Source organism: Sorex fumeus, unplaced genomic scaffold, assembly GCF_029834395.1.
Source record: "Sorex fumeus unplaced genomic scaffold, SorFum_2.1 ptg000122l, whole genome shotgun sequence".
NCBI lineage: Eukaryota > Metazoa > Chordata > Mammalia > Eulipotyphla > Soricidae > Sorex > Sorex fumeus.
This window is the reverse complement of record NW_026606179.1, coordinates 19,732,419-19,747,488: the sequence shown is the minus strand read 5'-3', so window position 1 is coordinate 19,747,488 and position 15,070 is coordinate 19,732,419. Positions and strand designations below refer to the sequence as shown.

Below are 15,070 nucleotides of genomic sequence, written 5' to 3'. Positions count from 1 at the left end.
CGGAGACAGGCAGGGCGCGGTCCCGCCCCCGGAGAGGCCCCGCCCCCCGGGGCCCCACTTCCGCCGCGGCCGCGTCCGGCGGCGTTGCTGCCGTAAGTGGGGCCGGCGGTTTGCCGCATCACGGAAGATGGCGGCGGCGGCGGTGAACGGGGCCACGGGCCTCTCGGGGTCCGGGCCCGCGGCGGCGGCCTCGGGCGCCGTTTTGCAGGCAGCGGCCGGCATGTACGAGCAGCTCAAGGGCGAGTGGAACCGTAAAAGCCCCAATCTTAGCAAATGCGGCGAAGAGCTGGGCCGTCTCAAGGTACCGGGCGCTGCGAGGGAGCCCGTGCGGCCGCGGCGGGCTGGGGGTCCCCGAGGGGCGAGGGTGCGGCAGCGCCTAAGCGCGGCCGTGGAGCGGGGCCGGGAGAGGCCAGGAGGGGACCCGGGCGGCCCCGCGCGGGAGGAGGTGCCCGAGAGCGTTTCTGGGCCCCTCCGAGCGAGAGATGAAAAGCTGGAGGCCTGGGGTGGGGGAGCAGAGTGGAGGTGTCGGAGCTTCATGGAAACCAAATGGGGAACGAGGACCGGGCGGGGTGGTGCAAGGAGGAGGCTGGTATGGTGGGAGATGAGGGGCCGGCCGGGCCCGGGGAGGGTCTGAGAGGGTCTGGGGAGGGGACAGCCTCCTGAAGGCGAGGCTGAACCCAGAAAAAAGTAGGATTCGCAAGAGATCCAGAATGGGGCTTCTGGTGCTTCCGACTGGGCTTGGAAAGGAATGGGGGGAGCCCAGATCCCCTAGGCCCGACTAAGATGTTGAGAAAGTGTGGGGGATCAGGAGTGTGCGAGCTGGAGTGGGGGAGTCGGGACTAGGGACCCTTCCTTCCGCCTCTAGATATGGGGGTGGGTTGGGGTTCTAACACAGGAAAGTCGGCCCAGAAGTAAGGGGCCAGTGGCCCTCTCCTACCCCCTTTGGGCCCATTGCATCTGGTATGGGGTGTTTCCTGTTTTCCCAGAGGGGCTATTAATACTTGTCACATGAGGAAACCCTAAATAAATAAGCACCACTGGGTGTCCCCAGGCCCTGTGCCAAATGATGAATGACTCTGAACACAACAACTGGTATGAGTCAGGGAGCATCATTAGCTCCATTTTCTAGAGGGGACGACTGAGGCCAAAAGAAGATACTGATTTCCCCTTGAAGTAGCTTCCTTTCTTCCTTCCCACCTTCCCTCCCTCGCAGCTGGTTCTCCTGGAACTCAATTTCCTGCCAACCACTGGGACCAAACTGACCAGACAGCAGCTCATTCTGGCTCGTGAGTGTCTCTGATGTTGGTTGGGGGTGCTGGGCTAAGGGGGTGTGGTAGTTAGCTGGGGAGGGACTCGGGCACCCCCTGAAGGCCTTCCCTGTTCTTCTCAGGTGACATCCTGGAGATCGGAGCCCAGTGGAGCATCCTCCGCAAAGATATCCCGTCCTTCGAGCGCTACATGGCTCAGCTCAAGTGCTACTACTTTGACTACAAGTGAGGATTCACAGTTAATACTTGGGGTGTGGCTGCTCTGTCCTTCCTGCTGCTTTGGCCCCTTGTCATCATCTTCCTTCACCGGCCTCCCCCTGCCTTAAAGGCCACAGGGTTGGCCTGTACTAGCTGGACCCGCCTCTCACCTCTTCAGATTCATCCCCTGATGGCTCCAGTAGGGTCTTTTTTTTTTTTTTTTGCTTTTTGGGTCACATCTGGCGATGCACAGGGCTTACTCCTGGCTCTGCACTCAGGAATTACTCCTGGCAGTGCTCAGGGGACCATATGGGATGCTGGAAATCGAACCTGGGTCAGCCGCGTGCAAGGCAAATGCCCTACCCGCTATACTATTGCTCCAGCCCCGCTAATAAGTCTTGATATTTCTCATAGTAATATAGGAGATAGTCTGCTTGTTTTGATTTTATTTGGGGCCCAGACTAAGGGCTTACTCCTGGCTCTGTGCTCAGGAAACTCCTGGAGGAGTTTGGGAGACCATATGGGGTGCCAGGATCAAACCCAGGTCAAGGGCAGAGCAAGCTCCTGCCTGTGCTGTCACTCTGGCCCCATATTTGGCTGTTTGGAAGAAAGATTTTCATGTGAAGCTTTCACATGAAACCTGGTTTCATGTGAAACTAGGTGTTTTGAGTTTTTTCCCCCCTCATTCTAATAGTTCCTAATATTTTCTAGTTTTTATTTTGCTCCTCACCCTTCACATTTTCCATTCTTGTTTTTCTCTGCTTCTAAGAACATTTCTTTTGACTTTCCTGAAGTCCTTTTAGTATTTCTTGAAAGGCAGGGCTTATGGAAATCAAGTCCTTTTCTTTAAAAAAAAAAAAAACTGTAAAGCTCTTCACTGCTTTTTGGTTTTGATTTTGCAGCACACCTGGTGATGCTCTTGTCTTACTTCTGGCTCTGTGCTCGGGAGGCCCTAAAGATCAAACCCAGGTCGGCCGGGTGCAGTTAATTGCCCTGCCTCTTGCAGTGTCTCCTGCGCCCCTTTTCTATTTTTATTCTGAGTGATAGCCTGGCTGTATAAAAGTACTATTGGTTGAGGTATTTCTGCTTCCCGCACTTGGAAAACTTGTTTCTTTCTTAGCTGTAAGTTTTCTGCTAAGAAATCCACTGATAGTCCTGTAGGTTTCCTTGTATGTCACTCTTTGCTTTCTTCTATGTCTCTAGTCCTCCTCCTTTATGTTTGATTTTTGCCATTTTATTTTATTTTATATATATGTGTATATATATATATTTTTTTTTTTTTTGCTTTTTGCTTTTTGGGTTACACCTGGCGATGCACAGGGGTTACTCCTGGCTCTGCACTCAGGAGTTACTCCTGGCGGTACTCAGGGGACCATATGGGATGCTGGGAATCGAACCCGGGTCGGCTGTGTGCAAGGCAAATGCCCTACCCGCTGTGCTAGCTCTCCAGCCCGGCACTGTGCTGGCTCTCCAGCCCCGATTTTTGCCATTTTGATTATTTGCCATTTTGATTATTATACATCTCGTATATGTTAGTCTCTTGTTTGTTTTGTTTAAAATGCTTTGAACTGGATCCAGAGGTGTCTGTTCTTCCTGAGCCTGGGGAACTTCATGGCTATTGTTTTTCAAGTAAGGTTTCTGCCCCCAGGGCTGGGGTAATAGTACAGCGAGTAGGGCATTTGCCTTACCCAAACTGACCCCACTTCGATCTCCAGCATCCCTTATAGTTCTTTCCCCATCCCCCACTCCACCCAGCCTGCAGGAGCGATTCCTGAGTACAGAGGCCAGGAGTAAGCCCTGAGCATGGACCCACCCCCACCACATCCCCCATCTCAGTATAAAAGATTTCTGCCTCCCTTTCTTCTCTGTATTTTCTCTCTTTCAAACCCCAGGATGTGAACATTCCTCTTGATGATGTCCCAAAAGTATGTTATGTTTTTATCTTTGTGGATGTTTTTCTTTGCTAATCTCTTTGTATTGTTGTAGTTTGTTGTTTTGTTTCTTGGGCCACACCTGCCAGTGCTCAGGGCTTACTCCAGGCTCTGCACTCAGGAGTTACTACGGGTAGGCTTGGGGAACCATTTGTACTGGGGATCAAACCCAGTCAGCCACGTGCAAGGCAAGCGCCCTCCCCGCTGTGCTCTCTCTCCAGCCCATTTGCTGGTCTTTTTGGATGCTTTCCTTTACCCTGTTTTCCACATCATTGATTCAGTCCTCTGCTTTATTTGGTTTACTCTGAAATCCTTCATTTGGGATTTTTAAATTTCAACTCCTTGATTTTTTTTAGCTCTCTGATTTCTTATTCTCCCTCAGCAGGGAGCCCCAGAGCGCAGGGTAGGCAGAATTGTGTCTGCACATGTACACCCAGATTTAGACTCCTGCCTTCATGCTTGCCCTTCACTCTCTACGTACAGGGTAGTCTCAGCACTGAGCGTCCCTGATGGCAGGGAGTCACCCTGGGACTTGTGATACAAACTTGCAGCCTTTCCCTGGCCAGGTGAACAACTGTAAACCATCAAGCCATCTTTGGGATTACTGGCCTCTGGTTTTTGTTTGAAATGTCTCTTATTTTCATTGTCTTTGTTCTCCTTTTGTACATCCATTGTTCTGATTTCCATGAGCATCAATAAGACTGTTGCTTTATAGTCTTTAGACGGTAGTTTGCTTAGTTGTGTTGCAGTAGGATCATTCCTTAGATTTCTTTTTGGAGCTCTGCTTTTTTTTTTCTTAAGCATATTGAATCGCTGTGAATTACAGAACTACAAAGATAGTTATGATTAAGTTTTCAGACGCACAGTTTTCTAACACTAGTCCCTTAACTGGTATTCCACCAATGCCCCCAGTTTTCCTCCCGCCCGCCCGGCAAACACTTTTCCCCTCCACCATTGTCCTATTGTTCCCTTCCTTAACCCTTCCCACCAGTGGCACATTTCCTTCTCAAGATCGGATAGGAATTCTTTTTTCTTTTCTTTTTTTTTTTTGCGTCACACCCGGCAATGCTTAGGGGTTATTCCTGGCTCTGCACTCAGGAATTACTCCTGGCGGTGCTCGGGGGACCATATGGAATGCTGGGAATCGAACCGGGGTTGGCTGCAAGCAAGGCCAACACCCTACCCACTGTGCTATCGCTCCAGCCCCCATCAGTTAGGAATTCTTAATATCATAATCATTGCTAACACTTAATATTTATTTGGACATGTGATAGTGCAATAACTTTATTCAGGTTAAATCATGTAATTCTCATAATCCCTCTAGTGATTTAACCTGCCTCTACAAAGTGGCTGTTGTGCCTGTTTTGAAGTTGGAGCTGAGACCGAGTCACTTTATGGCAGTGAGGTCACTTGCTTGGATTTATGTGATTCATGGCTCCTTAATGTCCCTGGGCCTGTTTTGTCTGGAAGCCCAGAACTAGCCCTGCCTCTGGGGAGATGGCAGGGGGCAGCCATTAGGGTGGCTGGAATCGAGTGAGGGGATGGAGGAGTGAGCTTGGGAGACCCTCAGCCCTGTTCACCTTGGTTCCTCCCTCTTGGCCTCCAGGGATCAGCTTCCTGAGTCGGCCTACATGCACCAGCTCTTGGGCCTCAACCTCCTCTTCCTGCTGTCCCAGAACCGGGTGGCTGAATTCCACACGGAGCTGGAGCGGCTGCCTGCCAAGGACATCCAGACCAATGTGTACATCAAGCATCCCGTGTCCCTTGAGCAGGTGAGTCTGTGTGTGGGTGGCACGGGGATGGGCACTGGTGTGGCTTCCTGGATGGGAGTCAGGTTCGCCCTAATGACAGCCTGAGACCCAGGCCACATGCCCCGTGTTGCTTAGGGCCAATGGCAAGCAGTACAGCAAAGTGCCTTGGTCACAGCAGGATGGCATGCAGGAGAGGGGGCAGGCAGGAGGCACCACGGTGAAATGGCCAGAGGTTAGGGACAGGGGACGTGTTTGCTGAAGGTGGTCAGGGAAATCTTGCTAAAGGTGGCGTTGGAAGGGGAAAGACCCAGGCACATGGACATCTGGGGAGGAAGCATTCCAGAGGCACAGGCAGCCTGACCACGAGGCCCAAAGCCGAAATGGGCGCCTGGGTGCTTGTGTCCACAGAGCCCCCAGCCACAGCCAGGTGTGACCCTCATACCTGTAAAGGGGACAAACGGAAGAGCCACTTGGGGAGGACCCAGCTGGCTAGGAATATGTGAGCTGATTTGCCCAGTAGGCGACAGCTGGCAGCGGGCCTGGAGGGGTGTTTGTGAAGGGGGGCGTGCCTGAGTCTGCATGGGAAACGGGGGACTGTGGCAGAGGGGTTCTGCAGGTGGGGATCAGGGAGACTTTGGGTGCTCTGTGAGGCCCCTCAGGGGGTCAGCCCCTGGTCTTCCTCTTCCTCACCCTCCTCCCCGCTGGCCTCCGCAGTACCTGATGGAGGGGAGCTACAACAAGGTGTTCCTGGCCAAAGGCAACATCCCAGCTGAGAGCTATACCTTCTTCATCGACATCCTGCTTGACACCATCAGGTCCGTGGGGATGGGGGTGGGGGGGCAGGTCCAAAAAGAGTGGGTGCTTGAGTCACAGCTGAGGCTGAGTCCTGTCTGGTCGCAGTGAGCAGGGGCTGGGCATGCCTCTCCTGGTGTGTGATCGGGAACTGGTCCTGTGCTGGCGGGCACCGGCCTCACCTCGCTCTGGACTTGTTGCTTGTGCTGAGAGTGGCGTGAGCCCGGGGCCGCCTTTCCCAGGAGTGCTCCAGCTCACCGGTTTAGGTTATTTTATTTTTGGTTTTGGGGTCTACCTGCCTGGGTCCAGGACCAAGTGATGGGATGCCAGGGGTTGAGCCCCGGTCGACCACATGCAAGGCAGGCAGGCGCCTTACCCACTGTACTGTCTTCCTGGCCCTGTGTTTTTGTTTTTCTAGGGTAATGGGGGCACACCCAGCAATGCTCAGGGTTTACTCCTGGTTCTCAGGGGACCATATGGGGTGCCTGGGATCAAACCTGGGTTGCTTGGTTGCGTGTAGAGCAAGTGCCCTGCTTGCTGTGCTGTCTCTCTGGGCTCCCAATTTAGATTATTTTAATTTAAGTATTTCAGCTTTCCTGGGGCCAGAGCGATTCCACAGCAGGTAGGGCATTTGTCTTGCATTCTGCTGACCCAAGTTTGATCTCCGCCTTCCCATATGGTACCGTGAGCACTGCTTGGAGTGATTCCTGAGCACAGAGCCAGGAGTATAATCCAAGAATCACCAGGTGTGCTCCCCTTCCAAACAAAACAATAGTATTTCATCATTCCAAAGTGATGAGGTACTTCAGAAGTGGGTCCTTCCCCCACTCAGGGCTCACCCCTCCTCCTGTGACTCCATGCTGCTTCTAGTATCACAGAGTAACTCCTGGTAGGGGGTTAGGATGCAGAAAAGGGGTGCAGCACCCTGTTGGGAGAGCTCTCATCTCCTGACTCCAAGGCTGGGCACGGGATTGAGTGCTGGTTGGCAGCAGACGTCTCCATGCAGGTGCCGCTGGCTCTGGCATTCTTCCTGTCAGGCCATTCCCGTTCCTGGGCTTGTGTTTGTTAAATGGGGCAGGGGACACGGTGCAGCCCTTTGGGGTTGCCAGGGAGGGCAGAGACCAGAAAGTTGCCTCTTCGTTACAGGGATGAGATTGCGGGGTGCATCGAGAAAGCCTACGAGAAAATCCTCTTCACTGAAGCCACCCGCATCCTCTTCTTCAGTACCCCTAAAAAGATGACAGACTACGCCAAGAAGGTGATTAGGGTGCAGGGCACGGGGCCAGAGGCTATACTCGCTGAGAGCAGCATGGGATGGCTTGGTGGGATACTGAACCAAACTGCTGAGGTTTAAATCCTGCTGTGACTTAATGCGAATTGCCAGACTCCTTTGGGTTTCCATTTCCCTATTTGTAGAACAGGGGTTGAAGGCGCCTGAGAACTGAACTCCAGATCTGGCACTGAGGTGTTGTGGGGGAACCCTGTAGGCTACTGTCCAAGTCCCCCAGACTTGGTGGGGTGTTTGAGCAGGAGTCAGATACCCAGTTTTGCTGAGGCCCGGGACTGCAGTGGTCCATGTCCATGGAGGGTTGAGAATGGACGAGAGAGGCAGGAGCATTAGCACAGCGAGGAGGGTGTTTGCCTTGCACATGGCCAACCTGGGTTTGATCCCTGGCATCCCATATGGTCCCCCAGCACCGGCGGGAGTAAGCCCTGAGCACTGCCAGGTGTGACCCAAACCCTCCCCCCCCAAAAAAAAAAAGAAAAACGGATTGGAGGAGGGCTGGCGAGAGTGCAGTGGGTCAGGCGCTTGTCTTGAATGCTTACCAACTGGTTCAGCCCGTGGCACCCCTTATGGTCGTTCCCGCAAGCCCACTATAAGTGATCCCTGAATGTAGAGCCAGGAGTAAGTTTTGAGCACTGTCTGATGTGGCTCCCTCCCTCCCCCAATTCTTTAAAACCCAAGAAGTCTGGAAAAGGTGAGATAGTGATCTACTTAGGAGCTAACACCAGAGGGATGCAACTAGGGTTCCCAACTCAAACTTGGAGAAACTAAGGCATGGAGACAGGAGGCAAAAATCATTCGCCTAGAGTTCTACTGGTAGAGTCTGGCTGTGAGGAAAGTGAGCCAGGTTACCCCCCACCACCCCCAGGCTCCATGGGTGGGTGGGCGGGAGCCTTTATCGTCACCCCACCATCTCCCTCCCTCCTTGCAGCGCGGGTGGGTCCTGGGCCTCAACAACTACTACAGTTTTGCCAGCCAGCAGCAGAAGCCGGAAGACACGACCATCCCCTCCACAGAACTGGCCAAGCAGGTGATCGAGTACGCGCGGCAGCTGGAGATGATCGTCTGAGCCTGCTGGCCCGGGGGCCGGGCCTAGGCCAGCGCTGAAGTTCCAGGCAAAGCTTCTTCCAATAAATGGATTGACATCCTTTCTCAGGCCCTTGTCTCCCCAGGAACACGAGGAGACAGGTTCCTAACTGAAATGGGAGTTTGGGGGCTATGGGTGGGGGTGTCAGCCTCTGTTCAGTGGTCTTTCTGAAGTCCTCAGACACGCCTGCCCTCTGCCTAGGGCCTGTTGGCACTGTGACCCGTGGGGGTGCCCGGTGGGAGGAGGGACTTGCAGGGCCACCACTGCAGACTTGCGGGAAGGTCAGCCTGAGGCACCTTTTTTTTTAAGCCAAGGGGTGGTGTTGCCTTCCCCAAAAATGTTTGCAATGAATGAAACAAATGATTAAAACTTGTGAAACAGAACCCGACTGTGGACTACCAGTTCAAAGCCTGCATGAGCAAAAGATGGGGGCCCTGCTTGGCTCTGTTGGGTCCTGTCCTTCCCCAAGCCCCCTTAAGCGTGCAGAACCCCGCCTGGCTGAGCTGGGAAAGTCTTCATTTCCCTGGCATAAGTGGTGAAGAGTTTTCCATTGCAAAGGGGTTGCAGAGATTCCCAGAGATTGGCACCAAGTCCATTCATAAATGGCATCAGGAAATGAGACCATCTCACCCCGGACCCCATCAGTCCAGATAATACATGGATTGCCGCTTTGGGCTGGGCCTCCCTGCTCCACCAGGGGGTGCTCTGGATACAACCCTGCCCACCCTCATCCCTTCAGCCCTCTGGACACTTGGCAGGCAGCTGCATGTCAGGCTGGTTATTTTATTGTCAAGGAGGGGAAGGCAGAGCGCACGGACTCCACTGTGCTCAGTTGGAATGAGTGGCCTGTAAGTCATAATGCTCCAGCCCGGCTACCAGAGAGCCAGCCAGCTTGATGGTGGCGACCCAGGGCGGCTCGCTCAGGTGGTTGGTGGGTGTGCTCAGCCTAGGGGGAGGGAGCAATCAGCAGGGCCAGGAAGGTGGCCAGGCCTGGACCCCTGCAAAGCTTCACTTCCCCATCTGCTCAAAGGACATGCCTGCATCTCTCAGGCATCCAAAGGCAGGGGTGTGGCAACTTAAACTTCCCTGAAAGGGGACTAAGGGAGAGAGTGCCCCCCCCACCTCCAGCTGAGTCCCAAGGGGTCTAGAATAGTCTCCCAGTGACTGGATCCTGGAATTCAGTATGTGTGTGGGGAGGGTGGAGGGGGTGTCATTGAAGAAGCTGTCTCCCCTGCATTTGAAGACTGGCCTGACCTGAGAGCATTAGCGCCCTCTGGTGGTCAGTGCTCAAGGCGTTGAGAAGTTGCCAGAAATTGAAAGGAAGGGCAGAGGCCAGGGATGTTTCCCACCATGGGAGGTCTGGTTTACAAAGGGTTGTGCCAGAAATCATCTCCCCAGATGCCCAGGAAAGCTGGGGATGTGGTCCCTCTTGGTGCCCTCAGGGACTGGGTCAAGGCTCAGTCCAGCTTCCGTCCCTGGTGGCCCCAGACAACAGGGACCAGGGGCAGCCCTGAGGTCTGGATATGAGGCTAGATGTGCCCTTGGCCCCGACAGGGCTCAGGGATCGGTGCTCTGCTGGGTCAGATGCTGAAGGGGACCATCCAGGAAAGTGGGGTGAAGATTTAGGAATGTGCCCCCCGCCCTGCTCCCCGACGTCCCCTCACCAGGCAGACACGTTCCGAGGTAGACGGCGATGGCGCGGCTGGTGACGACAGTAACACTTGCAGGGACAAGAGTTAAGCACCTGGAAGGGTGGCCAGTGGCGGGTGGTGCCCGCTTTCGCGGTCCCGGCCGGAGCAGCCCCGCCGCTGCCACTTCCTCCACCGCCGTCCTCTGTGGCTGCAGTCCGTCCCCGAGGACCATCGCCAGGAGCGCCTTCCTCACGGGCCGCGGCCCGGGCCGCGCGGGAACCTTTGCTCCTGCGCGTGCGGGTCTTGGCCGGCGCGGGTGCAGGCGCCGAGGGCTCAGCTACGTTGGGATCTGGTTCTGGAGCTGGCTCTGGAGCTGCCGCTGGTGCTGGCGCTGGCGCTGGGGATGGATCCGGAGCCGGGGCCGGAGCCAGGGCCAGAGCTGGGGCCGGAGCCGGGGCCGGAGCCGGGGCCGGGGCCAGAGCCGGGGCCGGGGTCGAAGTCGAGGTCAGAGCCGGGGTCGGAGCCCTGCTCTGGGACTGGGCCTGCGCCTGGACCTGGGCCTGGTCTGCGGCCAAGGCGAGGGGCAGAGCGGGCGCCGGCGCAGGAGCGAGGCCCGACTCCAAGTGGCCGGGACCCGGGGTGGGCGCGGGCGCCACCGGCAGCGGCGTGGGCAGCAGCTCGGGCGGCTGCGGCGCGGGTGGCGGTGCGGGCGGCGGCGCGGGCGGCGGCGTGGGCGGCGGCGGCGGCAATTCCTGCGGGCCGGGGGCCCCGGGATTCACGGGCTCGCCGTTGGTGGGCGCCGGGAAGATGAACATGGGCGGCGCCAGCAGGGCGGGCGCGGGCCGCCGGGGCGCGGGGGCCGGCAGCGTGCGCCCCGGCAGCGGCGGCGGCGAGCCCCAGGGCCCGGAGAGCGCGGCCGCGCGCCGTCGGGGCACCCCGGAGCCCCGGCCCGCGCCGTTGAAGCGGAAGTGGCGTTCGGGCCCATCGGGAGCGCTCACCCACTCGAATTTGGGCTTCGAGCCTGGGAAGGTGGTGTAGGGAGGCGGCGGGAGGGTGCGGGTGTGGGATGCAGGCGCCGCGGGGGCTCCGGAACACCCCTCGCCGTCTCCGTCGCCGCCCTCGGCTTCCTGAGCCCCCCGCGGGGCCTCTCCCGACGGACGGGCGGCCCCGGGTGGCAGGGGCCCCTGCTTGAGGACCTCAGCGTAGGAGATGGCCCCCGAGGTGGCGGAGAAGTGGCCTCCGGCGCCCGCGCCCCCGAGCGAGGCTTTGGCCGGCAAGGAGCTGGACGGCGCGGGGGGAGCCAGCGGGGGCCCCGACTTGAAGGTGACTTTGCACAGCAGGCTCAGGCCGGACTCGGAGGCCGCGGCCCGGGCCATCTCGCCCTCGCCCGCCTGCGGGAGCGTCCCTCGGCGGGGCCCGCCGGCCGTCGGGGTCTCGGCGCCCGGCCCGGGCTGGCCCTCCGGAGGGGCTTTGGCAGGTGTGGCCAGAGCGGGCGCGATTCTGCGGTCCGGGGTCTGACGGTCGGAAGAAGGCGGCGGCTGCGGCGGCGGCTTCCGCGGCTCCAGGGGCGGCGGAGTCGGGGATGAAACCCTCGGGACAAAGTTGGGGTCCTCTAGGGTGAGTGGCCGCGGCGTCGGCGGCCGTGGGCGGAGGCTCGGAGGGTCGCCCTGGCCGCGATGGCTCGCCTCCAGCAGCCCGCGGATCCGGGTTACCGGGGTGCCCGTGGGTTTTCGCCACTTAGACGGCGCGGGCAGCAGGGTCCCCACAGGGGCCGGGGGTGGTGTGGACACCGCGGCTGCTGCCGCCGCCTCTGAAGGGGGCGTCACTGGTGAGGGCAGTTCTATGGTCAGGGGCAGGGGCGCGGGTGAGGCCTGCGGCTCCGGGGGTACCAGGAGGCCCGGGGGCGCGGAGCTGCCAGGGAACCAGACGCCCAGCCCCCGAGCCAGGCGCATGGCCGGGGACGGGGGGGTCCCCTCGGGCTCTACCAGGGACGTCCGGCGGGAGTCCGAGGCGCGGTCCGAGGCCTGCTCTTTTCGGGAGCCCCCACCTGTGGACGGCTCCGACTGCACGTTCCCCATTTCTGACGGAGATCAGGGACTGTGGTCAGAAGAGCTTCTGCCAGTCAGTCGGCCAGGACTGCGGGGGCCGGGGGACCCCCAAAAGGCTGGCCCAACTTGGGCCCTTTAGTCCCGCTTCCGCCCTCCAACTGTCCCTCCAGACCCAAGGGGCTCTAAGCGGCTAGCAGCACCCGGGTTCCCTGGCCCTCCCGGCTCCTCACTCAAATCACACCCCGAATTCTTTGGGGTCTCCAGGCTTCAAGACAGCAGTGGTCCGCCTGTCAGCCACGCGGGCACATCACTCACGAAGGTGGTGTTCAGAGAAGCCTTTAAAAGGCCTAAAAGGAGTTCAGGCTCCTCGCCCCCCACTCTCGCCGGGCTCCCGAGGCCCAGGCCCCACCCCCGATTGTCCGGGGCTCCGACCTCATCACCCCCCACCCCCGCCCTTCCCGCCCCTAGTCCCACCCCCGGCCCCGCCTAACAAGTAAGCGCCAGGTGTTCATGTGCTAGCCGCTCGGTCCTCACCGGTAACCCTCTGGTCCCCTTCCCTCTCTGTCCGTCGTTTGGGTGCCCCCCCACCCCCTTCCGGGGCCGCGACGCGGTCTCCGGCCCCGGCGGACTCGCTGGCCGCCCCATGCAGGCCACACCCCTCTCCGCAGGCCCCGCCCCAGCTCCGCCCTCGCCCGGGGAGCCGCACTCACCGACTCCTCCCGCAGACCCGAGCGCACACCGCGGCCCCCTGGGCCCAGGGCAGGGCGGGGAACGGCCGTAGCAGAAAATAACCGAAAAGAACGGGGGGTGCGGGGGGAAGGCAAGTGGGCGAGACAGCGCGGACGGACCCCGAGATCTAGGCCCCGCCCCCGGGCTCGAGGCCCCGCCCCCTCGCCCGCTCGCCACGAACCTGGATCTCGCCTAGGCGACTACGCGGGTGTCTTCCTGCTCGCCCCCGCCCACCTCCCCACCCCACCCCGCGACCCCGAGCCTGGCTTGTCATCTAAAAGCCCACCCCTTGAATTCGCTCTCATTAGCTCCGCCCTCTTCTGAAGCCCCCTCCCATTACGAACCCCGCTACGTAGCTCCTCCCTTTCGGAGCTCCAAGCACCCCGCCCCCTAAAGCAATTTACTCCGAAACTCCGCCCTTTCAGGACCCGGCCACTTCGCATCCACCGCGGCCCTAGTCTTCCTCCGGTCCGCGCAGAAGGTCCACCTGCCGTGCCCGCTCCGGGACTCACGCCCCGGTTCGCGCCTCCAAATGCTTCCTCGGCCGCTCGGGTCCCGGGACACCCCCCCCACCCTCCGCACCCGCCCGTCCCCGCCCCCCCCCCGCGACCTCCCTTCTGGCCCCGCCCTCTTCGAACCCTGCGGCCACCAGCCCCTCCCATTCAGAACCCAAAGCGTGGTCCCCCGCCTCCTTAGAACCCGGAAACCCGGCCCGGATCCCCTTCTCCAACATCCTCGGGGACCAGTGACTCGAATGGGTGGGAGAGGAGGGGATTCTCTCTGGATCCTGAGAAAATGGGGGCTGGGGGGCTCTTCGCGGCAGCCCGAGCCGGGCTCTAGGACCCAGCGGGCAAGTCCGCCCGCCCGGCGCTCACCCCTCCCCCAGGCCGCCCCCTCCCCCCCACCCATCCTCCAGGTTCCCCCTCCCTCCCCCCTCGCCCCGGCTCCCGGTGCCCGTCTCTAGCGCCGCCGGAGCCAGCGAGGGAGCCGGAGCGAACAGGAGGAGGAGGAGGAGGAGGCCACTTCGCCGCCGCTCGGAGCCCGGCCGGAGCCTCCCAGGCAGGTGCCGAGGGGGGCGCGGGGACCGGGGCTGTCACGCCGCCTGTCCCGGTGAGGGGGCGGCCGGCACGGCGCTTCTGCCCACCCGGGCGCCCCCACACCCCGGCTGGAAGGGCCAGGGGGTGGGGGGCCCTAAGCGCGCGGCAGCCATTTGGGGGACCAGTCTCCATCTGGGGGTCCCGGACTCGCTCCGAGGACGCCCCATTCATAAAATTCCGCACCGGACCCTCACCATTGAAGAACTCTGGGGACCACTCCCCCCAGCCCCGGCAAACATTGGTGGGGAGCCGAGGGCACCTCTAAGTCTTGGCGTCCCATCCCGGCTAGGCCCTCCGGGAGACCCCTGCCCGCTTTCTCGGCTTCACCTGTTGTCGGGGGAGGCGGGCGGACAAAGGAAGCAGAGTCACGTGACTGCTCATTCACAAAATCCCATCCCATTGAGAAAAGGGGGTTGGGGGCGCTGCAGCCGCCCCTTCCCCTCCCGAAGGACGGGGAAACCCGGCAGCCGGCTGGTGGGGGAAGGGACGAGAGCTCGTGGCCTGGGTCCCTAAGGTGAGGACGCCGGGGTTCTTGTGCTGGGTGGTAGTTGAGGGGCTGGCCACCGGTCGCGGTTCCTGGGCGGAGGGCTCCGTCCCCCGAGCTGGGGGGCGGGGTAAAACGGTTCTGAAGGATGCTGGGGCGGGGAGGGGGAGGAGGAGGGATCAATTCCCGCCCCCCCTCCCCATCTCCCCGCCGCTGCCTTCGCTCGGCAGGGGCCTGAGGGAGCAGCCTTGGTTTTTGTGAATGAAACGCTCGCTGGATGTGTCTCGGTCGCCCCGGTTTTTTTTTTTTTTGGCTGTTTCTGCTTGCAGCTCCCTTTCGGCCTCTCTCTGGCCATCTCTGGTGCTCTCCCTGCCCATCTCCCGTTGCTGGGTGACTCAGTGAGCTTTGCATCCGGCCTCATTCATAAATCCGGGAAGGGTTGGGGGGGTGTGGGGGGGAAAGAGAGCCTGGGTTTCTCACCCAGCGGGTGGCCAGGGCCGCGGGCTGCGGAGGCAGAGTAGGGGCCACCGGAGCCGAGTTCCTGGGCTCTAAGAAAATACATATGCGCAGGCCCCCAGCTGTGAGGGGGAGCGCTGGGTGGGGCTGTGGGTTTGTGCTGAGGTAGGAGGAGACCGGTTGACAGGGGATGAGCTGAAGGGGGAAGGGAAGTGGAAGACGGAGCCTGGGGGGGCGGGTGGGGATGGCAAAGATGGGGGAAAGGGAGGCCAGGTGGGGCCCCGGAGGAGAGGTGCAGGGGGAGAAGGTAGGC

General features: G+C 59.9%; 2 protein-coding genes across 3 annotated transcripts; one reads left to right on the top strand and one right to left on the bottom strand.

Annotated features, from left to right (window-relative positions):
- The first annotated feature begins 56 nt into the window (after nucleotides 1–56).
- PSMD8 (proteasome 26S subunit, non-ATPase 8) lies at nucleotides 57–8,375 on the top strand. 2 transcript variants are annotated; one of them, XM_056136356.1, is made up of 7 exons: nucleotides 57–301; nucleotides 1,214–1,286; nucleotides 1,391–1,493; nucleotides 5,004–5,169; nucleotides 5,863–5,963; nucleotides 7,087–7,198; nucleotides 8,157–8,375. In XM_056136356.1, exons 1-7 carry the CDS (start codon nucleotides 128–130, stop codon nucleotides 8,292–8,294), a joined length of 867 nt encoding a protein of 288 aa, XP_055992331.1. In that variant the 5' UTR covers nucleotides 57–127; the 3' UTR covers nucleotides 8,295–8,375. The 2 variants fall into 2 exon arrangements, with proteins under 2 accessions (XP_055992331.1, XP_055992330.1); XM_056136355.1 differs by having other exon boundaries at nucleotides 57–364.
- A 765-nt stretch (nucleotides 8,376–9,140) lies between these two features.
- On the bottom strand, nucleotides 9,141–12,360 carry GGN (gametogenetin). Its single transcript, XM_056136629.1, has 3 exons — nucleotides 10,502–12,360; nucleotides 9,977–10,351; nucleotides 9,141–9,258 (listed from the first exon to the last, which is right to left on the bottom strand). Exons 1-3 carry the CDS (start codon nucleotides 12,019–12,021, stop codon nucleotides 9,141–9,143), a joined length of 2,013 nt encoding a protein of 670 aa, XP_055992604.1. The 5' UTR covers nucleotides 12,022–12,360.
- Between the last annotated feature and the right edge of the window lie 2,710 nt (nucleotides 12,361–15,070).

Bases quoted from the DNA above. Each gene is read 5' to 3' on its own strand.
- PSMD8 (XM_056136355.1), top strand. From the start codon at position 128: ATGGCGGCGGCGGCGGTGAACGGGGCCACGGGCCTCTCGGGGTCCGGG. The intron at 1,287-1,390 runs GTGAGTGTCTCT...TGTTCTTCTCAG, and splicing joins ACAGCAGCTCATTCTGGCTC to GTGACATCCTGGAGATCGGA. The intron at 5,170-5,862 runs GTGAGTCTGTGT...TGGCCTCCGCAG, and splicing joins ATCCCGTGTCCCTTGAGCAG to TACCTGATGGAGGGGAGCTA.
- GGN (XM_056136629.1), bottom strand. From the start codon at position 12,021: ATGGGGAACGTGCAGTCGGAGCCGTCCACAGGTGGGGGCTCCCGAAAA. The intron at 10,352-10,501 runs CCAGGTCCAGGC...CCCGGCTCCGGA, and splicing joins GCCTTGGCCGCAGACCAGGC to TCCATCCCCAGCGCCAGCGC. The intron at 9,259-9,976 runs GTGAGGGGACGT...CCCTCCCCCTAG, and splicing joins CCTCGGAACGTGTCTGCCTG to GCTGAGCACACCCACCAACC.